A 25257-nucleotide genomic window follows, 5' to 3' on the forward strand; every position below is an offset into this window, starting at 1 on the left:
GACACGCTCAGGTCAGAGCACATCTCGACAGTCTGGGCAGTGTGCTTCTTCAAGGTTTGCATCGACGGCTCCTGCCGTGGGGTGACTCATCTCTAACTCGCCGGCTTTGTAATGTGGATTTCCCACCTATCACCTTTGATGTGCCGCTCGCCAGCACTCACGCAGGCCAGCCGACACTAGCCACGGAGCCAGGAGGAGCCTGGGGACCAAGGGTGGCCTGGAGAGTGGCAAAGGCCACACATGGGGCTCCGGGAAAACACCTCTCCTGGAAGGCTAAGAGAGCTGGGGCATGCCGGCAAAAGAGAAGGCTGCCGGGCCTACGGCCACATGCCTCAGTTTTATGACTTCTCTCCCATTCAGAGCGTAAAAGCCGGTTTCCACAGGGAACAAAGAAAAGGAAAAGCGACCCTGACACGTAACCTGGCGGATCCAGGTTGGACATATGGGAGAACTTCCTGACGGTGATGGCTGTAGAGGGTGCACTTCCCTTCTCGGGGGGGTGGGGTGTGGATTTGGGCTGCTTCCTGTCCCGAGGCAGATGGTCCCTTACTGTCCCAAAATATCACTCCCAATTCTCAAACATCCGATATAGAAATAGACTCAACTAAGCTATTAGGACTTCACAAGAAGGCGTTTCCTGTTAAAAAAGAAAATCTGAATGTACTAGAAATGAAACCACCATGACCATTCTTGTGCAAGAATGTTAGAGCAGCCTATTTGCAATAGCCCAGGACCGACAACACAAAAGTCCAGCAACAAGTGAATGGACAAGAAGCTCGTGGTACATTCACAGACTGGAGCACTACTGAGTAATGGAAGCAACAAACTACGGACGCAGCTCATAGCACGGACGAATCCCCTGAGCGCAAGAGGCCAAACATAGAATACACACCCTACGATTCCATTTATATGAAGCTCTAGGATGGGCAATGCTAATCTGTGGTGGGAGAAATCAGAACAATGGTTGCCTTGGGGTGGGGGTTCAGGAATTCACCGAAAGGGGGCAAGAAAGAACTTTCTGGAAGGATAGAAATGTCCGATGCCTTACTGTGGGTGGCAGGTACACAGGTGTATATGATTGCCAAAATTCACTGAATTGAAGGCTTAACTGAGATCTATGTATTTGATTATGTATAAAATGTACCTCAGTAAAAAAGAAAAAAAAAACAACTATGTGCTCAAGGTCAAGGTTCTGTGATCTATAGCCTTAAAACTATATTTTCCTCTGGGCCATATGATGCAGGGAAGGGATTTAACCTCTCTAAGCCTCAGTTTCCTCACCTGTAATAACAGCACCCACCTTAGAGGAATGTCTTAAAGATGAAACAAGTTGATGTGTGTGCAGGTGGGTAATGTTCAACGAAGCGTTGGCTATTATTATCACAGTTTATTATCCCTTCTCTACTTTGAATGAGTAAGGAAAAGTGCTTTGAAAACACTTTGTTTAAAACCTCACGCAGGGCCGCTGTGCTGGGTGTCCGGAGATTTCTGGGCTCTCGTTCACGTCACATCACTCCTATGCTATTGCTAATGGGCTGAATTACGCAACCCCCACCCCCACCCCCCACCCCCCGCTTCATATATTAAGTCCTAGCCCCCAATACCTCAGAATGTAGGAGGAGAAAGTGTCGTCAAAGAGGTAACTAACATTAGGGGTGCCCGGATGGCTCAGTAGGTTAAGTGTCTGACTTCAGCTCGCGTCATGATCTCGCAGCTTGTGAGTTCAGGCCCCGTGTCAGGCTCTCTGCTGTCAGTTCGGAGCCCGCTTCAGATCCTCTGTCTCCCTCTCTCTCTCCCCCTCCCACCCCCTCTCTCAAAAATAAATAAACGTAAAAAAAAAAAAAAAAAAGAGGTAATTAACATTAAATGAGGTCACTAGGACGGGCCCGAAACCAATATAACTGGTATTCTTTCTTGTATGAAGAAATTTGGACACGGCCATGCACACAGAGGGAAGATGGTGTGACGGCCCAGAGAGAAGACGGCCGTCTGCAAGGAAGAGAGGGAGGCCTCGGAAGGAACCGACCCTTCCCGACACCTTGAGCTCACAGATTCCTGGCCTCCCGAACTCTGAGAAAACATTTCTGTTGCTTAAGCCACACAGTTGGTGGCTTAGGCCCAACTCCAAGGCCCCCGGGCCACACTTACTGCTGCTTTTGGTATAAAGCCGGAGGAGCTCAGCCAGGCCACTCTTCTTGACCACAGCGGTGCTGCTCAGGTTCTCTTGGTCGAGAATCTTGAGGAAGTCATCCAGCTCTGTCAACAGCTGCTCCAGGGCTAGAGACAGGAAAGAGAAGAATCTGTTACAGCAGTTGCCTTCTCTCCAAAGGCCCAGCTCAGAGGGGCACCTCCTGATCCTGCATCACCTCGACATGCGCCCTGTGGTCCTGAGGGGGAGGGGCTTGGGGTAAGGCCTGGAAGCACCTGGCGTGGGGGGGCGGGGGGTGGCAGCCAAAAGGTGGTCCTGGGGAGAGGAAAACAGGCCCTTGGCTTTGAGATGGATAACCTTGGCTGAAGCTGCAGGTCTACCGTTTGCTGGATTGACAGCGGCCAAGACAGCCCAGACAAGCCCATCGGGCCATGTGAGTCTGGAAACAGGATTTGCTTCCTTGAGAAAAGTTCAATCAGGACGGTTCAGGGCCTGGGGAACTTGAATGCAGGTCAAAGCCATAACCATCAAAAGAAATGCTGTGGTTGGCCCAGTTGTTGATCCCTTCCCCAAGGACAGGGAAGCAGAGTCACTCTGAGGAGACGAAACCGTGAGTACGCTGTCCCCACAGAATTATGGATGATCCCTCAAAAGCCACGGCTGTTGGGCAAACAGAAAAACAAAACCTTCCTGAGTTTCTTCAGTAACTAAGCCACCTCAGCCTGAAATGGAGTCCAGCATCACTCCCAAGCTGGCTGAGGGCTCTGGTCCCACAGATCAAGGTATCAAATAGGCTCCCACAAGGACCACCAGGGTAGAGACACTTGTCATTTCTAGCTGGAACCACCTTGCAGAGATGACAGTGCAGAGGACAACAGTGTAGGAACAGGGCATTCACCGTTGTTGCTATTATTACTATTTGTGATCTAATTTCTATTAAGAATAGGATGCTGCATTTGCTGATGGGGTCGTCACCTTGGCTCTCCTGCCCGGCTGGCTCTCCAGAACATGCTCAGGAATGACAGCCAGTTCCTTTTTTTTTTTTTTTTAAATCTTTATTTATTTTTGAGAGAGAGACAGCATGTGAGCAGGGGAAGAGCAGAGAGAGAGGGAGACACAGAATCCGAAGCAGGCTCCAGGCTGCCAGCACAGAGCCCGACGTGGGGCTCGAACTCACGAACTGTGAGATCATGACCTGAGCCGAAGTCGGAAGCTCAACCGACTGAGCCGCCCAGGCGCCCTGACAGCCAGCTCCTTAAGGCATTACTCTCTGCTTTCCAAACCTGGCTGCACTGGGTCCCCTGGAGGGCTGAAACCTGGGGTAGCTGGGTGGCTCAGTCGATTGAGCGTCTGACTCTTGATTTTGGCCCAGGTCACGGATCTCACAGTTCGTTGAGTTCAAGACCCAGGTTGGGCTCTGTGCGGACAGCGTGGAGCCTGCTTGGGATTCACCCCTCCCCTGCTTTCTCTTTCTCGCTCTCCAAAATAAATAAACATTTTTAAAAAGTTTTAAAAAATCCTGATACTTAAGGCACACCTCAGATTGATGATATCAGAATCTCCGGGAGTAGCACCCAGGGGTCAGCAGTTCTAAAACTTGCTAAGGTGATCGCAATGTGCAGCCGACGTGGAGAACCGCGGGTCTACTGGCAGTGACAGGGGCTCCACCTGAGGGCCCTGCTCCCAAACACAGAAGCCAAGAAGCCCGACTTGTCTTTTGTCACCTGCTGTGGGAACTCCGAGCAGTCACGCGATCTCTCCCAGCTCCTGTCCTCATCTGGAAAGTGGAGAAGACCACACAGGCCCTACCCATTTCACAGAGTTGTTGGAAGTGACAAAACCTGTGAGCTCAATGAGGGGACTACATCTGTCTTACGTCTTTGGCACCTAGCACTGTTGTAACTGTTGAATGAATGCTTATGGAATGAATGAATGAATGAATGAATGAATGAGTTCACTAGGCACCTACTAGTTCACAACAAGTTGAAGAGGTAAGCATCATTATGCCCATGTTGTACAGGTGGGCCCGAGGGCCCAGAGAAGGCCCATAAGGTCCCACGTGGCCCACGGCAGAGAGCTCGTTTGCTGTCTGACTCTTAAGACTGAGCTATTGGGGGGCGCCTGGGTGGCGCAGTCGGTTAAGCGTCCGACTTCAGCCAGGTCACGATCTCGCGGTCCGTGAGTTCGAGCCCCGCGTCGGGCTCTGGGCTGATGGCTCGGAGCCTGGAGCCTGTTTCCGATTCTGTGTCTCCCTCTCTCTCTGACCCTCCCCCGTTCATGCTCTGTCTCTCTCTGTCCCAAAAATAAATAAACGTTGAAAAAAAAAAAAGACTGAGCTATTGGCAATGCTCGACTGGATGTTTCTATCCATGTAGTGCGTTCTTCCAGCATCCCCCAAAGGCCTAGCTCCCCAGAACTGAACAAGAGCCGAAGATTATCCCCTCACCCCTTTCATTAGAAAAAGAAGCCGTCGTGCTCTCCCGGTTCTAAGGGAGAGACACGCAGCCTCTTTCTGGTCCGACACCCCCACGGATCTCAGTGGGGTAGTAGCCTCTGAAACCCATCCCTGCAAAACCAAATTCCCTGGAATGAACGTTGCTATTGCTCGTGGGAGAGCCGGAGGAAGGGAAGGGGGGTGAGGATTTGCTTGTTTCAGGGAAGGGCAGTGACAGCAGTGCCGGCGTGTGTGACTGTCACATCAAACACGGGGGTCAGCCAGCTCGCCCACACGGGTGTGCACTGCCTGGCAAAATCAGAGCCCTCTCTTCCTGGCAGGGGTACTCACAAAGGAAACTCCACTTTGCCAAAGCCGGAGGAGAAGAAGCAGAGAAACCTTCACTCTCCCTCTCAGGGTCCTGGTAAAGGATGAAGAACCGAGCAAGCGCCACAGAGGTCCCCGTGTCCACTCCCCTCTGGCTTGTCAAGAGCCGAGTGAAGGTAAAACACAGCCAGCAGCCCCGATGCCGCATGTGGTCAATGATGGCTCAGCTCATACGCTTAGAGGCGAGCTGGAAGGTGGCCCTCATCTCTGCCGGTGGCGACGTGGGTACCTGGTGAGCGCCAAGATGAGGCAAGAGGGAAGCCATGTTTGGGTGGTCCTGTCTGGGAAAGAGCCCTCGGCCAACAGCAGAATCTCTTGCCCCATTCCTGGGTATTGGGAAGACCACCACAGCGGGTCTCCAAGAGGCCAGTGGCTTTTGCCCAGGTCACTTAAAACCGATTAGACTCTCAGCAGAGCAGAATTCGAAAGGGCAGCAGCAAGAGCCCCCAGAGTCCACCAATCAGTAAGGATCAGGTGAGACCCCAGGGTGAGCCCAGCACTGAGCTGGGCCCTTGGCCTAAACTACCGAGGAAATTAAGATGGAGGCCAGGACAGCGTGGTTCTTGCCTTCTGCAAGCTCACAGGCAGAACAAGGCCAGCCCCAAGATTTCCAGACCAAGGGACACCACCAAAACTCCTCGCCAAAAAGTGCGAGAGCAGGTCAGACAAGAGTCCTAGGCCTGGAAGGCTTCTGGGAAGACGTACAGTAGGGTAAGGCCTTAGGTTATTTTTTGTTTGGTTTTGAGTGTTTTCTGAACAGCTATTCATGACTTTCCTGTTGGCTGCAGGAACTCAACAGGCCAAAAAGCAGTGAATTTGAAGAAGTCCAGACCGAGAGAACAAAGGGCAAATCTGAGGAAATGACACCGAGCCTTGAACTCAGCTACAGTGGCTGTGGAAAAGCCAAGGGGCCATGCAAGGCAGTCAGCATCTCGAGTTGTGCTTTTCCTGACCTTCTGAACCCTTCCAGGCTGTGCCTGCCGCTGCTTCCGCTACAGAAAAGAAAAAGGCACTAAAACTCAAGCATGTCTTTGGTTTCACATCCTCAGCTATTCCCCAAAGCTGCCCGATTCCTGGAAAACAGCTTTAGTTTGTTTCCAAGCAAGCAAACATGTATGGGGCCAAAGGGTAAGAAGGTCGTGCCTGCTTCTGAGGAGACAGAGTTGACTTGACAGGGGTCCCAGCCTTTCCAGGAGCTCCATGTCTGGAGAGGGGGTGCCCAGGGAATATACCGGGGGAGAAGAGAAGAGACTTGGGAGAGTCCCCGAGGATCAAGACACAGACTCTAGGGTTATCTGCAGGAAGAATATAGAAGCGGGTCACTGAGGATGCAGAGGAGTTCACGGGGAAGAGGCAGAGGCATTTTAGGAAAAGGGAAAGAGGTGCTCAGAAGACCCAAGTGCTGGGGGCGCCTGGGTGGCTCAGTTGTTTAAGTGTCTGACTTCAGCTCAGGTCATGATCTCGCAGTTCGTGAGGTCGAGCCCCGGGACGGGCTCTGTGCTGCTGACATCTCAGAGCCTGGAGCCTGCTTTGGAGTCTGTGTCTTCCTCTCTCTCTGTCCCTCCCCCACTCATGCTCTTTCTCTCTCTCTCTCTCTCTCTCTCTCTCTCTCTCAAAAATAAAGATTAAAAAAGAAGAAGACCCAAGCGCTCAAAGCACATGGGGTAGTTGAGAAAGCACAAGTCTGTCTGTACACCAGGGCACACGGAGCAGGGGGCGATGGCGGGCTCCGAGGCCAGAACTGCCGAGTTCGATGACGCATACACACCGTACAGGCTTGATCTGCTTCCCTAAGGAGTCAGTGCCTTACCCCGCAGGGCCTCTGGAAAATGCAGCGGGAAGGCCATGCACATTGTTCTTCCAACAGGCCAGAGACAGAATAACCCCGCAGACAGCGGGGAGGACAGGGGGACCGCGGGGGGAGGCACCGTGGGCAGCACATTAGCACAGATGAGAACGACAAGGGTGTGACCGAATGACAGCATCCAGGGGCCACGCAGGACGCCGCACCCCACCACCTCCAATTCTCCCAGCTACCCCACGAGTGCACAGCATGGGCTCCTGCGGCCCGTATCTACAGTTAGAGGTGGCACGGGGGCTCAAATTCAAGTACGTCTTAAGCCCAAAGCGCATGCTGTCTGTCGTCCCTTGGCTGTAGCCATTCCTAAGTCAGGGAGGTTTATGTAGGTCATGACCTCTGCATCCTGTTCCATCGTACTGGGCAAAGGGGACGGGGGTAGGGGGGCAGGGGACTCTAGATAGTATGTGGAGGCAATGGGACCTGGTGATAATTCCATGAGATGAGGGACTTAAGAGGCCCTGAGTGACTGAGAGTCAGACACACAGAATGCCATCAGACACACAGACTTGAGGACACTGTAGTGAGACACGCCGTGTGGTCTCTGCCACAGGAGAACACACAGGCACGGCTGGTGGGTGGTGGGGCACCAAGAAAGCATTCTCCTCGAAAATGGCTACGCTAGGTGAAGGGCAAGCACCAGGGTTGAAGAAACGCAGGACCAGGAACCCGAGACACAAAGCCCGGGATGTCATTTCTGTCTCTCTCTCTCTGCATCGGCCTTCAAGGTCCATCCAGGTCCCTTCTCTACACAGCAGCCCGTGACCAAGAGCAATCAGCTTCTGCCTCCTTGGACTCCTCACCATCAAAGCCAGTTGTTCACGGTCGTCTCCTTGTATGCCCAGTCGGTATCCCAGGCGACGCACGAGCTCTTCCTGGTTGAGGGTCAGCCTTTGCAGGTTCGGGGCTCTGAAGAGGTGCTAAGCACAGCAGAGGCCAGGGATTCTCCTGTGATCATACCCTTTCAGGCCCAGCTCCTGGCTCTTAGAAATAACAATCAACAAAAGCAGGGCCCTAATTTGTGCCAACCCTGCTGACATTTTTCAGCCCTCAGAGCTGGGAGGAATGTGGCCATTTCATTGAGGCTCTGGAAGGCACCCATCCCATTTCCCTCCCTGTCCCCCCACCCCCCACCACCCCCCCCCCCCCAACTCCTCAACACTTCTCACTTTGGTCTCTCTCGTCCTCCAGCAGAGGGAGGGGAAAAAATAAGTGTGTTGTTCATTCTGGAAACTGTAGGCCCTTGTGCAGGCTTTCCATCCTGGCTCTGTTAAAGTTCAGAGTTGTCTGCTCAGGGTCTGACAAATCATCAATAAGATTCTTGTTCAGGGCTTCGAAGGCCCACGCAGAGCTGGGAGGTTCAACTGCTCGATTCATTGTCCTCGGCCATGGCCAAGCTCTGCCTCCAGATGACCTCCTCCCCCGGTTTTTCTCATCTTGAGGCAGTCTTGCCTTTTGGTCACTAGGTTCCCAACCATAAATATCTTCCCAACATGCCGAAAGAGCTGTTCCTCATGGTTCCCCTGCTGTTTCATGCACACATTTTTATTTATTCAGCTGCATTTGCTGAAGACCCATGATTGAGCACGATTTTCCTTCCAAACATGAAACGAAACAAACCTATTCTTTAAGTAAAAAGACATGCATCCCAGTCTCTACCCTGAACAGTTCCCAAGATGAAGCCACTGGGCATATTATCTGCATGAACCCAACCGCTAAGAACGTGGAAGACATTTCTGTGATGAGAGAGAACACCATGTCATTGCAGCAGAGGGCAGACAATGGCAGGTCGGTTCCTCCTGATCACAGAGAATCCTCGAGTTCTCAAGAAGGAGGTTTTGGAAAATGTTCCCTTTCGTCCCACCTAAGAAGGGACACATCAGGCCAACGTCTCCTGTCTTCAGAAGAGCCAAATGCCAAGCCAGCCTTTGCCAAGTACCTGCTGTGCTTTTCTTTTTTATGGTGGCAAGAGACCCATGACATAAAATTGACCATTTTAATCACTCTGAAGTGTACAAATTAGTGGCATTAGGTACAATGACAACGCTATCCCTATGGATTTGCCAATTCTAGGCATTTCAAATATACACGGAGTCAAGGAACATGTGGCCTTCTGTTGAATGGCTTCTTTCACTGTGCACGAACAATTTCAAGGTTCATCCGTGTTGTAGCCTCTGTCAGTATTTCATTCCTTCTTGTCCCCGGAAACCTGCGTAGCCTTTGAGGTCTGAGTCCTTTTCCTTAACGGAAGGCATTTGAGGTTTGTCTATGTTGTTGCATGTGTGAGAAGCTTGCCCCTTTTGATTGCCGTGTGATATTCCACTTTATAGATGCCGGAAGCCCGAATATCTCCCTCCATGTGTCCATAGGTCTCCTCTGCTGCGTGCTTCTGCACAGACACGGCAAGTTCCTGTCTCCTGACACCAATGTGTGCCCTTGAAAGCACCTTCCTGCTGACTTGAAAGGGTACGCCTGCTTTCGGTACACTTCACGGACGACCACTCAGGGGCTCAGATAACAAAAGGAAAAGCGGTGATTGTCAGCAATAGCGGGACAATGGAATCACCTGGGGAGTTAAAAAAAAATTCCTGATGCCTGCATCCACCTCCAGAGATCCTGCTGGAATTGCTCTGAGTGTAGTCTGGGCCCCAGGAGTTTTTAAAGCTTCCCAGGAGATTCTAATGTGCAGCTAAGGTGATAAACCACTGAGATGAAAAAAAAAATGTGATTAATGCTTCATAAAAAGTCTTTTTACTTTGTATGTTTGGATAAAAACACACTTCAATAGTGTTTCTATAGGACTCGATTCTGATTTTACTTGTAGAACTTTGCAGAACTTTCTAGGTTCATTCCTGGTATATAGTCAGAGATGTTTGAAAATACCTTCCCCCCCCCAAAAGTCTTTTCCCTCCTGGACAGTAAGGATGTGGAAGGCAAGGACCACCATGTCTATGTGTTTACCCATTGTTGAACTCAGTTGTTTATCACTGAGGACCAGCATCCAAAAGATTCACAGGCCACCCCTGTCATGGACCAGCGTCATGGACCACAGTTTCTCCAGTTTCTCACAGTTTCTTCAGGAGTTCTTATCTCCATCTAAACGGTGGGGAGCGGCAGGCACCTGGGTGACTCAGTCAGGTAAGCACCAACTCCGGCTTGGGTCACGATCTTGCAGTTCATGGGTTTGGGCCCCATGTCGGTCTCTGTGCTGACGGCTCAGAGCCTGGAGCCTGCTTCGGATTCTGGGTCTCCTCCCTCTCTGCCCCTCCCCCGCTCACACTCTGTCTCTCTCTCAAAAATAAACATTAAAAAAATTTTTTTTTTTTAAGAAACGGCAAGGAGGAGAGAATTTTGCTTCGTTTACTAGCAGTGTGCAAGAGCTGCCCCTTGCTGGGCCTGATGTTCCAGGTCAGCTTGTCACCATTTTTGTACGATCTGCTTTTTCTCGCCTATCTTGGAGTCTCATCACTTAGAACACTTTCCCCGAGAAGAGGCCGCCCTCTGCGTTCCTGGGTTAGTTGGGTGGGCTGGAGACATGGGACACATGGTCTGCTGCAGCTTGCGTTACTGGAAAAACAACGCGAGTTGCTTGCTCACCGGTGACCTCTCAAATGGAATGAGCCTCCCCAAGAGCAGAATTCCAGCCCCAGCCATGGAGCCAGCTGGAACCGGAGCTGCTTAGTTAGGGCCCTTCAGAAATTCACACAGTAACAGCCGAAGACATCAAACAGGGCAGAGCGAAGCAGAGAGGCCCGGGGCCTGCTGAGGGCCACTCCCCCCCCGCCCCCGCCCCCGCTCTGCCTCAGCCTACCCAAAGCACCACCTGTCCCGTGAGCCCGGCAGCACATGGCCGGTTGGCCATTGTCCTTTCTTATTTTTCTATTTGTCCCATGAAGGCAAGTCCTCTGTCTCCAGTGAAAATGAAAACCCTCTGTAGTAGCAGCTACCTGGCTTGGTAATGCTTTACTCAAAGTCAGTGCTTGGAAAACATCAGCTGAGCACAAGGAAAGACAGACACAGACAGACGTACACACGCGCGCACACGCAAGCTAATGAAAACTCCTAAGTTGCCTCCTGCAAAAGGGTCTGGGCTGGTCTGTCCAGGAGGCCAGGGCAGAGGGCTCTCCGATCCCTGGCCGTAATTGCAGTCCCTGCCCTGGGTCACATAACATCTCTGGAATGACCACCCAGAGGCGGCCCCTGACAGGTGATGGGCTGGGGAGCATATAAGGTGTCTCAGTCCCAGATGGCGCCGTGGTGGGAACGCTTCCTCAAGGGTGCGGGTAGGAAGGACATGGAGGCATCCGGGCCCCCCCCCGGGGGCCAGGAACCCGGAGCCCGAGCTGGGTCCCCGGGGCACTGCAGCAGCTCAAGGGGCACACGAGGGCAGGGGCGAGACTCGCCAGGTTCTAGCAGCCACCAGGGTCCGGGCCAGACAAAGAGGCTTTGGGGCCCGGGGAGGCCTTTGTTCCCCAACCCAGTCAGGACATTCCTTAAATGCAATCTGCTAGAAGAGTGCTTCATTCAGACTTGGCGGAGGCCCGTTGTGTGGGTGGGGCGCAAAGGTTCAGGGGGGGTGGCTCTCTGCGTGGCAGGTCCCACAGCTGGTACAAACCACTCCAGTCTCTGAACAAGAGGCTGTCGGGGTCACCCAAGGTCACACTGGAAGTTTGGGAAGTACTGTCTGACAGAAAAAGAAGAAGGCTGGAAAGGAACAGTGGTTATCTGTCAGTGGAGGGGTTATGGGAAGGTTCGCGTTCTTCCTTTCCATCCCCCTGTTCGGCAAAGCCGAAGAGGGACTTGTCGCCCGGAGAGAAGCCACGGCTACGGCAGCTGCCGTGCTTTTGGTTCACTTGCTATTTGTATTAGAGAAAAAGGACACAAACTAAACATGTAGAGAGAGAAAAAAAAGATTATCCTCCATCCCGATTTCCTGTTTCTTTCCAGCATTTGGCAGAAGCAATCCAACACCATTGGACTGATGTGTTGAGAAGAAGCTGTATCCTGTTCAGGCCTCTGCCTCCAAGGAGGTCAAAATCAGCCCCAGCAACCGAAAACCACCGCCATCCCGGCCTTGGACTTGGCAGGAGGCTGCTCCCCACCCCCCCACCCCCCCCACCCCCCCCACCCCCCGAGCCGATTCAGGCCCATCGGCCCACACAGACAAGAGCCCTGCCTCGAGCTCCAGGCAGCTGGGCTGGGGAACAAAGGCCTCCCAGCCCCTCAAGCTTCTTGGTCTGGTGGCTCCCAGAATCTGGAGTGTCTCACCCCTGCCCTCATGCTCCTGTGGGTTCTCTGGGCTCCTTCCTGGTCCAGAGGCAAGCAAGTCCTTCCGGCCCCTCCCACCCAAACCATGTTCCAGATTCAAACTGCCCAAGTCTTAGTTCCAAATCTGGGTTCATTCCTGGCTTCACTATACACTGGCTATGTGGCCTTGGGGGGCTTAATGAACTTCTTTGGGCCTCAGTTTCCTCATTTATAAAGTGGGGTTAATAATAGTACCTGCTTAACAGGATTTGTGTAAAGATCACAAGTAATCCCATCAAGTGTGTATACTAAGTTCAACGTCGGCTGCTAAATAAAATCTAAATTCCGCCAATAAGATGGATACAGAAAGCCTCCATAAACATATCCCCCCAACCCCCCCGCACGGACATACACACATATGTTATAATTTTAGTAGGGCGGCTTCAAAAAGGTGATTGGAAATGTCCCTGATTTTGCAGGACTACTAAGCCATGTCCTCACGGAAGGTCAGCAGGGGCTTCTGGAAGGTGGAATTTGGGTTAAGCCCCTCTGGAGAATGACCTCCCTCAAAACACACACTGCTGAAAATAAACAAGTACATGTTTTCAAAGCTCCTACGGCTGCCCAGCCCAGGTCTCAACAAGTTCAAATTGATCCCAGGAGCATACAGGGAGGAGAGTCAGTGCCAGGCTGTGATTTGAGAGGTAGCTGTCAGGTCCTTCCTTCCACTCTCGGTCTGTTTTCTAACCCCTCCCCCACCCCCCCCAACGGGCTGCCATCTGCCTGCCTGGACAGCCAACCCAGTTTCCTTTGGGCAAAGGAAAACAAAAACACTGCCTGGGGAGGGATAAACCATGAGCCTGTGAGGTGCGTATCTATTGCATTCCCCCCTTCCCTAGCATCCACCTGCCCTTCTTATTTGTACCCAGTTCTCCTTTTGGAAACCCCCTCACCCAACTGTATTTGTGGCTTGGGTAAGACCAGAACCCCCACCTCTACTCCATGGGTAGCCATATGACCCTGGGCCCAGCCAATCAAAGCACTTCCTGCCCCCAGCCAGTGACTGACTTCAGGATGGCCTCATGACCAGAGACAAGCCAATGGGCATCAGCCTTGGGGCTCTCCCTAGGCAGTGCCCATCTCCCTCCTCAGGCTCCCTGATCTGCTAGAATGTCAACCCCAGGCCGCAGTGGCCACCTCTGGGAACAAGCTACCTGAGAAGGCAAACAGGGACTGGAGATTCTGAAGAGAACCTTTCAGCCCAGACTCAAACTAACCTTCCCCTTGTAACACTCGGTTATGTGTGGCAAGGACATGCCATTTTTTCATTAAGCCAGATCAAGTGGGGGTGAGGGCGGGGGGGGGGGGGCGGGGTGGTCTCCTTTGCTGGCAAATGGAGAGTAGACTACCGCAGCACATGTCTGGATGCTGGAACCTGGGCCAGGCAGGGGAGATCTCAGGCCAAAGCAGGGTGACACAGTAAATACCAGAGCTCAGAATCAACAGGTCCTTCTGGCCCCAAGCCTGGAGTTTATCCGGAGTCATCTGAATCTACTTCGCATCGGTAAAGATTTGCTTATTAAAGCAGACTGTCCAGAAAGTGAAATTCAAAAACATTCTAATGAAAGCAAAGCATGGAGAAAGACCCAGGAAAAACAAAAAAACCAAACACCTGGAGAAACCTGAGATAAAGTGTCACCAAGGCCTAGGGGGAGGGCAGAGGGCAGTGAACACAGCTTCTGATGGCCTTAGGAACAAGCTGGAATGGAAACCTCCACGCCTCACTCCCCAGTGCCAGGGGCCAGACCCAGAGGATCAAACAGCTGATGAAATGGGTGTGGTGCGATTAAGTTATGAGAGAGCCAGGAAAAAAGAGTCTGCCTAAAATGGTCCTTAATATTAGGAAGAATGGAAAAGCAAAAGTTCCACACAAAGGAGCAACTTTAACAAAGCCAGCAGATCTGAATGGCTGTCTAGCTAGGCTAACATCTCCAATGGACAAGAACTGATAATCACACAGAGAGCTGTACGTCGTAATACGTGAACCCCGTCGACTCGGAATCAGTCCCTTGCAGGGGTTAGGAATCAATAAGGAAGGAAAATTGATTCTTTTGGCCCACTTAATATTCTTCCTCCCTTCTTTTGGTAATGGGAGGACCTATTCCATACGGTTCGGATTTGGCTGACCCCACCTTAGCCACACGGGGTAGGCAATGTGCCTGAGGACTGGCCATCCTTCGGGCCACTGTGATGGATTCAAGCAAGGGCAGAATTTTCCTCAGGATTTGCTCTACGGGCTTTGAGAGCAGGAGGCCCTTCTTTTCTTTGGATTACAAGCCATGAGGATATATACTGGGAGCTGTAGGAGACCACTCCCCTTTCCAGTCTGAGGATAAAGCCAGTGTCCAGAAGGGAACAAAGCTGACCACCAGAGAAAGATACAGGGCCCTACCCACTTTGCTAGAGTCCCTAGGTCCAGCCGTGCCCGAAGCTAACTTTGCACCTGCCGACTACAACTACATGAACCAATAAATTCCCTTTTCCATCTAGGCTGGTGTTTAGTCATTGCTGACCAAAAGGTCCTCATTAATATGGAAGTGAAGTTTGAACAAATGGTGGCTCCATGTAAACCACCCCTTTTATAAGGCACACCTCAATTCCCCAAAGCCGTAATTGTATGGCTCCCTTTGAAAGATCCAAGCACAAAGCCTACTGGGCCAGGTAATTTTCTTGCATGACCCACATGGTGCCCAAACCCCCAGAAAAACTGCTGACAATGACCAACAGACACTGAGGGCATGGCTGTGACGGTCCTGGTAAAACCACAGAGGAGAAAAGCCAACAGTGAGGATAGAGGGTGGGAGGGGGGTGCTGCCTCCCCGCCAGGAGCCCATCTCCCCTCTCTTTTCTGACTGGCACTTATGTCCTTGTGCTGGTCTCCACGGTCCCCGGTACGGGGCCCACAGTGGTGCTTTTCAAACTGTAGGCATGACACTTCAGCGGACTTTGCTGTCAACTCAGTGATTTAGGACATATAGCTTTAAAAAAAAAAGTAGTATAAAATATCAAAATGCATTGCATCAAGTAAAAGAGTGAAATCTTTCATAAAACCTTTGATTTAGGGGTGTGTGTGTGTGTGTGTGTGTGTGTGTGTGTATTCCGGGATACCCATTTCTTACCATGGTCACAATAAAAAAGTTTGAAAAACACGACTACAGACCCACGATCTCTTACCTGAAACCTGAAAAGCTAGAGGTGTTTTGAAATTCGGTGTATTTCAGGGGCACCTGGGTGGCTCAGTCGGTTAAGCAGCCAACTTAGGCTCAGGTCATGATCTCATGGTGTGTAGGTTTGAGCCCCGCATGGGGCTCTGTGCTGATAGCTCAGAGCCTGGAGCCTGCTGTGGATTCTATCTCCTTCTCTCTGCCCCTCCCTGGCTCATGCTCTGTCTCTGTCTCTTAAAAGGGAATAAAACATTAAAAAAGAAGAAGAAGAAAGAAAGGAAGAAAGGAAGAAAGGAAGAAAGGAAGAAAGGAAGAAAGGAAGAAAGGAAGAAAGAAAGAAAGAAAGAAAGAAAGAAAGAAAGAAAGATTCAGTGTATTTCAGACTCTAGAAAAGGAACATGCCACATATGCCCCAGCAGGGTCCAGACAAACACTCAGGAATAAAACACATTGATATTTCTACGGCAAAATGCACAAATACTCATGCTAAGTGGGCTTGATAGATTATAAATCGTCTCACATCATTTTGGATCCCTCCAAATTAATTTGTGTCAACCTCACACACACAAAAATTTCTGTCTTTCCAAGTTTGGGGATTTGGGAATTGAGGAGAAACGGTGGAACTTTCTTGGGATTCCTAGGATCCTTTTCCTTCTGTGGCCTCAAAACTGGCTTTTAATTGTCTGGGTTTGTGTGTGTGTGTGTGTGTGTGTGTGTGTGTGTGTGTGTGTGTGTGTTTTAAAAAGACCTCACGGACGGTGGCAAACCCACACTAGCCGTTTAATGAATTAATGCAAAGCTGCAGGGTCTAAGAAACCACAGGGCTGTGGGCAGGTAGGTCTTTTAACCAAATTAACTGTGCTTCTACATAGAACTCACTGACTGTTGGTCTAAAATGGTACTGCTCATTGTTTGCTACAAGCCATATGTGGCTACGGAGCGTGTGAGATGTGGTTAGTCTGAACTGAGATGTGCTCTAAGTGACCGAGTGTTACTTCCCCCCACCCACCAAAAAGAATGTAAAATATCTCAAGAGCGTTTCTTCTTTAAATATTGATTGCATGTTGAAATGATGGTATTTTGGATGTACTGGGTTAAAAAATATTCTGGAAATTAACTTCACCTGTTTTTTTGTTAAAAACTTTAAAAATGTAGTTTAAAATTATGTATGCACCTTGCTTTCTATTTCCTTCTTTTTTTTAATAAGTTTTTTTTTTCAACGTTTTTTATTTATTTTTGGGACAGAGAGAGACAGAGCATGAACGGGGGAGGGGCAGAGAGAGAGGGAGACACAGAATCGGAAACAGGCTCCAGGCTCCTAGCCATCAGCCCAGAGCCCGACGCGGGGCTCGAACTCACGGACCGCGAGATCGTGACCTGGCTGAAGTCGGACGCTTAACCGACTGCACCACCCAGGCGCCCCTAATAAGTTTTTTTTAATGTTTATTTATCATTTACTTTTGAGAGAGAGAGGGAGCATGAGCAGGGGAAGGGTAGAGAGAAGGGGGGGGAGAGAGAGAGAGAGAGAGAGCGTGAATCCTAAGCAGGCCCTACGCCGTCAGCACAGAGCCCAACGCGGAGCTCGAACCCATGAACTGTGAGACCAGACCTGAGCTGAAATCAAGAATCAGACACTTAACTGACTAAGCCACCCAGGTGCCCCTTGCTTTCTATTTCTGTTGGACAGCACTGGTCTGACCCATCTATCACAGACTCAGAGCTTATAAACTCATGAAACAACTCGTCCTCTGGATGGACGCAAAATTCGCCCAAGTCACACAGTGAGTTTGTGGAAGGCTCGATTTCCTGTGTCTGCCCAAGGCTTTCTGAAACCTAAATTGAAGCGGTTTTGTATCCTGAAGAACACAGGAAGGAATACAGGTCACTCTTTAATGAGAGTTCCAGAGAGCCGTGGCAAAGGCCTTGGAAAAGGTGGAGCCCTTCTCCGTGTGTTGGTTGTGACTGATTAAGGTGAGAGGGGCAGCAGGAGAGAAGTCCTCTCTCAGGAAAACAGCCATGACCTGGACGAAACAGATTTGGATACTCGGTGCAGGCTGTCCTGTGTTTACCCGAACAAGGGCTAGTTATTCATCACACAAATGTTCTAAACGGAACCCTTGAAGCTCTGTTCTACAAACAACGTAAACGCATCACCGAGTGTTGAGTTGGATCACTCTTTTCACGTAATATTTCAGCCAACATTTGTCAAAAGAAACTGCTGATGTATGATTTCCGACCCTTCCAGGGCATTTCAGTTTTTGAGAACATTGTAAGTTTGCATTTGGCTCCTTACTCCAGTCTCCCTCCCCGCCCCCCCTCCCACCAAGCCGATCTCAAAGGGACCCCCTCAGCTCCTCTCCCCCCCCCCCACCTCCTCTCCCTACACCAACTTCTCCAACATTGTGGCCCCCGTCCTGAACACTCCGGAAACTATCTTCAGCCACTTTTTCTCTGGCACGACCAAGTTCTCTAATGCAAGAACCATGCACACCACTCACTCTCTCTCCCTGAACTAGTATCCCCTTGACCCTCACACCAGGCTTTCAGGGCACCCCAGTCATGGTCACTATTTCAGCCCATCAATGTGCCCTGCCTCATCCCACCACGACCCTGGCTCTGTCTACCCATAACAACTGTTCAAAAGTATTTTCCCGGTGCTAGCTAGGCATCTATCCTCTTTTTAAAGATGTACTGAGCACCGACTCTGCTAGGGTCATGCTAGGCAATGCAGTGCGGAAGACAAGCAGCTAGGTCCCTATTTCCATTTTGACTGTATCCCCCGAACTCATAAAATAAGAATGCATGTTGCAACTGTTTGCAAGTTAATGCGGAAGCATTTCCTTTTTTTCCCCTCAGCTATGGTGTTCCTAATTGAGGATGCTTCTTATAACCCACGGCATCTCAGAATCAACATTCCAATCATGGTGATGTTTACATCTCCTCATAGGGAGGGGGCTGTTTGCACCACATTATGTTTCTTTGGACGACGGGTTACTCATTTTTCAAGTCCCTTGCATGCTAAAATTCCAGCTGTTCAAACCTCATACCAGATTTCTAAGAGCACAAGCATTGCATCTTGGAGTTCACTCTGGGCACCCCCTCCTGTACCTGGTAAGGCACCCAGCCTGGCGCAGGGGCTCACAGATTTGACCAATGCACACGGGGTTGGGGTGCGGGGGGACGGGTCAAGAACCCCCCTCTTCCAGCCCACGGTTCTGAAAATCTTTGCCCTTTCCATTCAGAATTGGTTGTTGGGATCCCATTTGGAATCTCCAGAACAATCCCAGCTCTGAATCCCAAACTTGGTTCAGGAGTTGCTCACCTAGAAGTGAGGCTTAATTAGAAAAAGCTGGAAATAAAGGAGTTTTGCCTTCCCATTGTTCCGAATGTCATTTGGCATAAAGTAAAGCAAAAGTACAATGAACTCTAAATTCAGCAACAAGGATTAGTAAATATTATGATGGGTCATTTTCTACTGAAACTTAAAACTATGAAGATAGAATTACAGTTAAATAAAGAACGCAAAAGGCTATTAATAATAAACCAGTAAAAGAGAAAGAATACACACCAAAAGAGGGAAACTGCTTTTATTACGAATAAAGTCAGCCAGATGACTGACAAAGTTTATCACGGTGAGCTCTTATAACAAGCCTATAGGGTAGATACAATCATCTCTGAGATGAAGAAACAGACTCAGGGAAGTTAAATAACTTGGCCAAAGTCACACAGCCAGTAAATTCAAATCTGAATTCAAATCACTCTGACCCTCCCCCCGAATACCTTGCTTGGCCTCTCTTACAATTTCTTCTTTCACGTCTGAAAGTTTTTAAGTAAAAACTTAAGTAGTTTAAAGAGTTTTTAAGTCAAACTTAAAAAAAAAAAGGAAAAATCCAGTCATTTGGCAACAGAGCCTAGCAGAGAGAAGACTTATCTAAAACAGTACTATTTGCCTAGTTTTATATATGAATACGGAAAACTCTGCGAGCCCATTTCCACCCTGATTGTTATCAATACAAGTTGCCAGTGACCAAATCATATCCTAGGAGAACAGTAACACAGTAAAAGAGAACAGTAAAAGACGCAGGAAATACATTTAACTTACAGCAGGTACGGAGAGCACTATGTTAAAGTCTCTGGTGTGTGACACTTACTTGTTCGACGCTTGACAAGTTCACCAGTAAATCCTGCACAAGTAATTATTTTGCTATTGCAATCAAGCATGGGTGGCCAAATTGCAAAATGCACCAGCTTTATTACTGGGTCTCCCGTGACTTTTGGTTTTACAAAGACTAAATGCTTTGGAATAAAGTTAGGCGATAGAAAATCATCTGCCGCTCGAATGTATTTTATGAATCCTGTGTATAAACATGCCTCACACAGCTCATCACAACAGCCGGGAAATGAACGGTGGCAGAAAAGGGACCAAATGGACATCCGTGGGCCAGCACCTCGGAGGGTGGTCACAAGTCCTCTAGAAATGAATCCACTTTCCTGGTCCCCTGCACAGCAGGGGAACTCAGGGTTCATGGGGAGAGTTACACCTGTTAATGGAAGGGTCAAGGAAGGGGTTTGGCTGGCAAATGATGTTTTAATCAAAGCCTTCCTCTGGCTATCAGAAATAAGTTTCAAACAAGTGATCTGTTGGCTGAGTGTGGACTTGGTCAAAGAAACCCAAACAGCTCTCCCTGCACTGTAATGAAGTACTATCCCCATCCTTTCTTTCGTTCATTTTAAAAAAAAAAAGGTACTGGCATGCTCAGGACAAGAGGCAAAGGTAGCCAACTGAAATTCAGAAACAGAAAACAACCGTCTCACCCGTCTCTTTCTGGTTTTCATCCTTGGACTTTTCACTCCGTTTCCACTGAGAATGCCTTTGCCAAGGATACCAAGAAGGATCATATATGTGACACCTGCTACCTTACTGAGCTAGGAATGAGCAAATGCCACAGAGATTATACAATGGTTAGTTTTAGATGTCAACCTGATGGGCACATCAGATGATCCTTTCTAATAAATCTCTTCCTATGGATACGGACAGACAGACAGACACATATCCTATTCGTTTGTTTCTTGGGAGAATGCAGACGAGGACACAGAGCTTTTGCAAAACCAGGGAGCTATCCCGCTCCACTTGAAAGACATTTAGAAAAGGGCAAGAAAAATGTTATGTGTTTGGGAATTAAAACATTTAACACTGCTGTCCTGAAACCTAAAACCTCCTAGGTACTTTCCTAACCCACACTTATTCCAACAAACAGAGTTCAAAACCCCACAGATCTGGACAGTCTCATCGGTGTTGAGGCTCAAAACTCCTCAGAACTTTGTACGTGCATTTTCTTTTCCAAGCAAAATTTCTCCAACAGTAAACATTTCTTCCATTTACACATATTTCTATTCCTGTAAAATCACAGGACCAAGTGTCAGGAAATGAACCCAGACAGAAAATGGTACTGATCCCAGTCCAGAAAGATCAGTGAGACAATTGAGATTATTCCCAAGCTCCTGATACCTGACGTTTAATACAGATGCCTACCCGCAAGGAATTCTGCCAAACATTCAGCTGAAGGCCCACGGACAGCAGCCACCCGAGAAAAGCACTCCCCTCTGACACATGATATCTGAACACAGAGACTAGGACAGCTCTGGTGCAGAGTCTGCAGACTAATGGGGCCACCTTGACCTCCCTCCGGCTCCTAAGAGGTCACATCCTAGGGTGGGGTGTTGCCTCAAGCCGACCCTGGCACCGTGCCTCCCATCTGCCTTTCTTTACCAAATATTTACGGAGCACCTTCTTTACCTTAGACCCTTAGACCTGACCACTAAATAAAATGGCCGTCTTAGAATACAGATCAACACGCCTCACTGTAAGTTTATAGTGATGTTAGCTTTTCTGTACCTTTTAGATGAACCAAAACAAAATTCTTGGTATTCTTTTTTTTTTTCATGTTTATTTATTTATTTTGAGAAAGAGAGAATGAGAGAGCATGAGCAGGGGAAGGGCAGAGACAGAGGGAGAGGGAGAATCCCAAGCAGGCTCCACACTGTCAGCACAGAGCTTGACATGGGGCTGGAACCCACAAACCCTTAGATCATGACCTGAGCTGAAATCAACAGTCAAGACACTTAACTGACTGGGTCACCCAGTGACCCAGGTGAATACCAAATTCCTGGTATTCTTAATGTTCTAGTATACTGTGGTTCTCCACGTATGAATGGATGGGAAAACAAAAAAACCCTATATGCTTTTCTACAGCTGTTTTCTTTTTTAAAATTTTTTTTTTTTTCAACGTTTATTTATTTTTGGGACAGAGAGAGACAGAGCATGAACGGGGGAGGGGCAGAGAGAGAGGGAGACACAGAATCGGAAACAGGCTCCAGGCTCTGAGCCATCAGCCCAGAGCCTGACGCGGGGCTCGAACTCCCGGACCGCGAGATCGTGACCTGGCTGAAGTCGGACGCTTAACCGACTGCGCCACCCAGGCGCCCCTACAGCTGTTTTCTTATAACATTTTTCTTCCCCTTATGATGGCGGGAAGGGGAGCAGACTAGGCTACCTCAAAATAAGCCACTTTGGCATATGGATGATTTTCAGTTAAAGTTACTTAAGAAAATGGCAGGTGCAAGAAGGACACTCTGACCTCCTTTGTCCCCCGCCTCCCCCAAAACAGGAAATAAATCTCCTGTGTGAAGGCACCTTCCCTATGCCTAAAGCATCCTTATCGAAAAAGATAGGGGAATTCAAGGCCGAGAAGGCTGCATAAACAAACTTTGTTACTTCTTCATTAATTTGCTGCCCCAAGCCCAGCCCCTTTGTCTTGTCACAGGCTCACAAGTAACCGCTTCTTTGTCTACAAGGTAGGAGAGCTGCCTGCTCACTTCTTTGAGCCTCATATTTCTATAGGCTCCTGTTCATATGACATTAGATTTGTTTGTCCTAACCCCTGGTTCCTGTGAATTGACCTTCTTTGGAACTGGATCTCTGAAGATGCAATTAAAGACCTTGAGATGAAATTATACTGGATGTAGGGTGGGCTGTAAATGCAATGATTGGTATCCTTCTAGGAGAAAGGAGAGGGAGCTGTGAGATACAGAAACACAGGGGAAAGGGTCGTCGTGTGGGGACAGACAGAGGCTGCAGTTCATGCTGTCACAGCCAAGGAAAGCCAAGTGCTACCAGGAGCTGGAAGAGGCGAGGACGCTTCTCCCCTAGAGTCATTAGAGGGAGTGCCCGCCTGGCCGACACCTTGATTTTGGAACTTCTGACCTCCATAACAGTGAGGGAATAAGTTTCTGTTGTCTTAAACCATCTAGCTGCTAGTAATTTGTTACGGCAACCCTAGGAAGCTAAGACAGCCCCCCAAAACTCATGGATCGAGAGAATATTTGTACATGGCTTTAGGAAAAAAAACAAAGAGCCAGGAAGGAACAGACTTCTAAAAGATTAACCTGGTTGGAAAAAGTTTGATTTTTCCACCGGACTGCAAGAATCTGATTAGATTTAAAATCAGCCAGGATAAAAACTTCTTCATTTAAGGACATTCATTCTGGCAAAAGAGAGCCTTCCTTTTTGCCATAAATAATTATGAACAACTTTCACGAAAAGCTGAGCGGATTGTGGGCCCAGGGCCCAGGGCTTCTAGGCGGGGACCAGACAGGTGCAGCGAGGACAGCTGCACAGAGCCCATGGGAGGGGAACATGCCCAGGCTGCCCTCTGCCAGGCTCCGCCCCCCTCACCTGGTGACAGTGGCGCTTGAGCCTCTCACACACTGGGAGCTGTCTTGCGGGAGTAGGTTCTAGACACAGGAGCAGCAAATTGGGAAAACGGGTTTCTGGGAGTCAGGGCGAGGCAACCCCGGGAACACACACCAGACAGAAAATTCCAAGTTGCCTCTCTTGGAAGGTCCCTTGGGCCCACCAGCTTCCACCCCGCGTGCAGCCTGCTGCAGACACACCACACACGTCCCAAAGGCCAGTCAGGCCTGCTGTCTACTGCGCCACTTTATGGGAGGCAGCGCCCCGGGCCACCAGCGGCCCCACGCCATACACACGAGGCTGACTTCCTGTTCGTTCTGAGTCCCGGCCCTTCCGGACCCGTACTCGCCACATGAGCCTCCGACCAGCACCACTAAGCGCAAGGCACTAGTGGGGCCCTTGCCGAACTTCGCTGCGTTTCACTGAAGCCTCCACAATCTTACCAAAAGACATGTCATTAGCCAATATGTGAAGTGAAGTCACTTTACGAAGCTTACAGAAAGAACCAGAAGCAGCATGAAACCAAAGCCCAGCGCTTGGGCCTGGCGTCCAGTGCTTTCCTCCCCACAGCAGGGAGGCCTTCCGTGCTTCGTCCAGAGCGGGGTCTAGGCCTCCAGGGCTCAGCCGGTGCCGCTCACACGCTGAACTGACAGGGCTGTCCCGTGCTGGCCTGCTACTCAAGGCATTCTACCCATGCCCTTTCCCCAAGCAGAACCCAGGCCATGCCGCTGACTTGATAATGAAGCCCTTTCTGAGCAGCAGCTGTTGCTGTGGGCCTAATTAAAGGTTAGGGAGTGAGAACCAAGCTGTCAACTTCCATTCCGTTCTTTGAGACCCTCTCCCCTCGCTGACATCTCCCGTGCAGGCTGCTGCTTTGTGAAACGCTCAGTCAGGTCACAGCTGTGACAGCTGCTGAGGGTTTGCCTCGGGGCTCCTGCTGGTGCCCAAGTCGGGGCCTGGGGGAGATCCTGGCGTCACCGTTCATGTGGCCAAGACCCTCGGGGCCTGTATTAGTGTCCTGGAGAGGCCATAACAAAAATACCATGGACTGAGGGGCTTAAATCAACAGGAATGGAGTCTCTCCCAGTCCTGGAGGCTAGAAGGCTGAAATAAGGCGTCAACGGGGCCATGCTTCCTGGCCTCTTCCTGGTTTCAGTGGCCACCAGTAATCCCTGGCCTTCCTGGTTTGCAGCTACATCACTTCGGTCTCTGCCTCTGTCGTCACAGGCATCATCCCTGTGTGTCTCCGTATTCAAACTGCCCTCTTCTGATGAGGACCCCCTACCTTTACTGGCTGATAGCCCACCTTAATCCAGTAGGACCTCATCTTAACCAGATGACGATCCGCAAAGACCCGATTTCCAAATAAAGTCGCAGTTGGGGGATTAGGACTTGACTGTATCTTTTTAGGGGCCACAGTTCAACCCCAAAGAGGGCACATGGCAGGCCACACAAATAAATCCTCTTCTCTGAGCCCTCACACCTGTGGCCCCAGCACTGAACAAGACCCTCGCTCCACCAGTGCAAGGGGTTGAGCTGACCTACCAGGCCGCCTACAGAGCGGCGGGGTGGGGGGTGTCCCGCTGGGTCCCTCGGCTCGCGCAGAGGTCGTGAGTTTTGTTATCTATTCCCCAGACCAAATAAATCAGACCGTCTCTTGGGTGAGGCAGGGGGTCCAAATTCATGGAGGTTCTGCAGCTGATTCCAATGAGCAGACAGGATTAAGAGCTGGAGTCCTGGAGTGCAAACTAATCGAGTCATTGGTGCAAGAGAGGCGATGAGTCCCATTCTACCACTGGCTGACACTTCTCTGCAGTGTGTGTCCTGAGGTTCCCTGACTCCTCTCCTGGCAGTCCTGAGCCATCAAGACTTGTTTGAGACCTTCCTCTCCTTTCCCCCACTTCTCCCTATCTCCCCAGCCCGGAAGGTTCATGAGGAGTACTCCTTTGTGTCTGTCTTGATCACCATTTCCTCAACGTGCTGAGTCCTGCCAGCACACAACAGGTGCTCAACACGGGTTTGTTAAATGGAGGAGCGAGTGAATGATTGGACGTAGGCACCAAGTACATTTTGGAAGGAGTCAAAGCCACATCAGGAGGGTAAGTTGAATCCTGCCATCTACCCATGAGTTCATAGTCCAGAAGGTGGGACAGGCTCCTCCAACTCACCACCCCACAACTCAAGTGACAGCACATTAAGTCTACA

At 50.0% G+C, this 25257-nt stretch overlaps 1 protein-coding gene across 7 annotated transcripts in view; it reads right to left on the minus strand.

Moving 5' to 3' along the window:
* The window catches only part of AFAP1L2 (actin filament associated protein 1 like 2), a 99591-nt gene that overhangs the window by 38281 nt on the left and 36053 nt on the right, over positions 1–25257 (minus strand). For all 7 annotated transcript variants that reach the window (XM_086680942.1, XM_086680943.1, XM_086680940.1 and 4 more), the window contains one exon: positions 2149–2277. In XM_086680942.1, coding sequence (XP_086537068.1) covers positions 2149–2277 — 129 coding nt within the window. The remainder of the gene's footprint in view (positions 1–2148; positions 2278–25257) is intronic.

Source organism: Puma concolor, chromosome D2 (genome assembly GCF_028749965.1).
Source record: "Puma concolor isolate L17-30 chromosome D2, mPumCon1.1.hap2, whole genome shotgun sequence".
Taxonomy (NCBI): domain Eukaryota; kingdom Metazoa; phylum Chordata; class Mammalia; order Carnivora; family Felidae; genus Puma; species Puma concolor.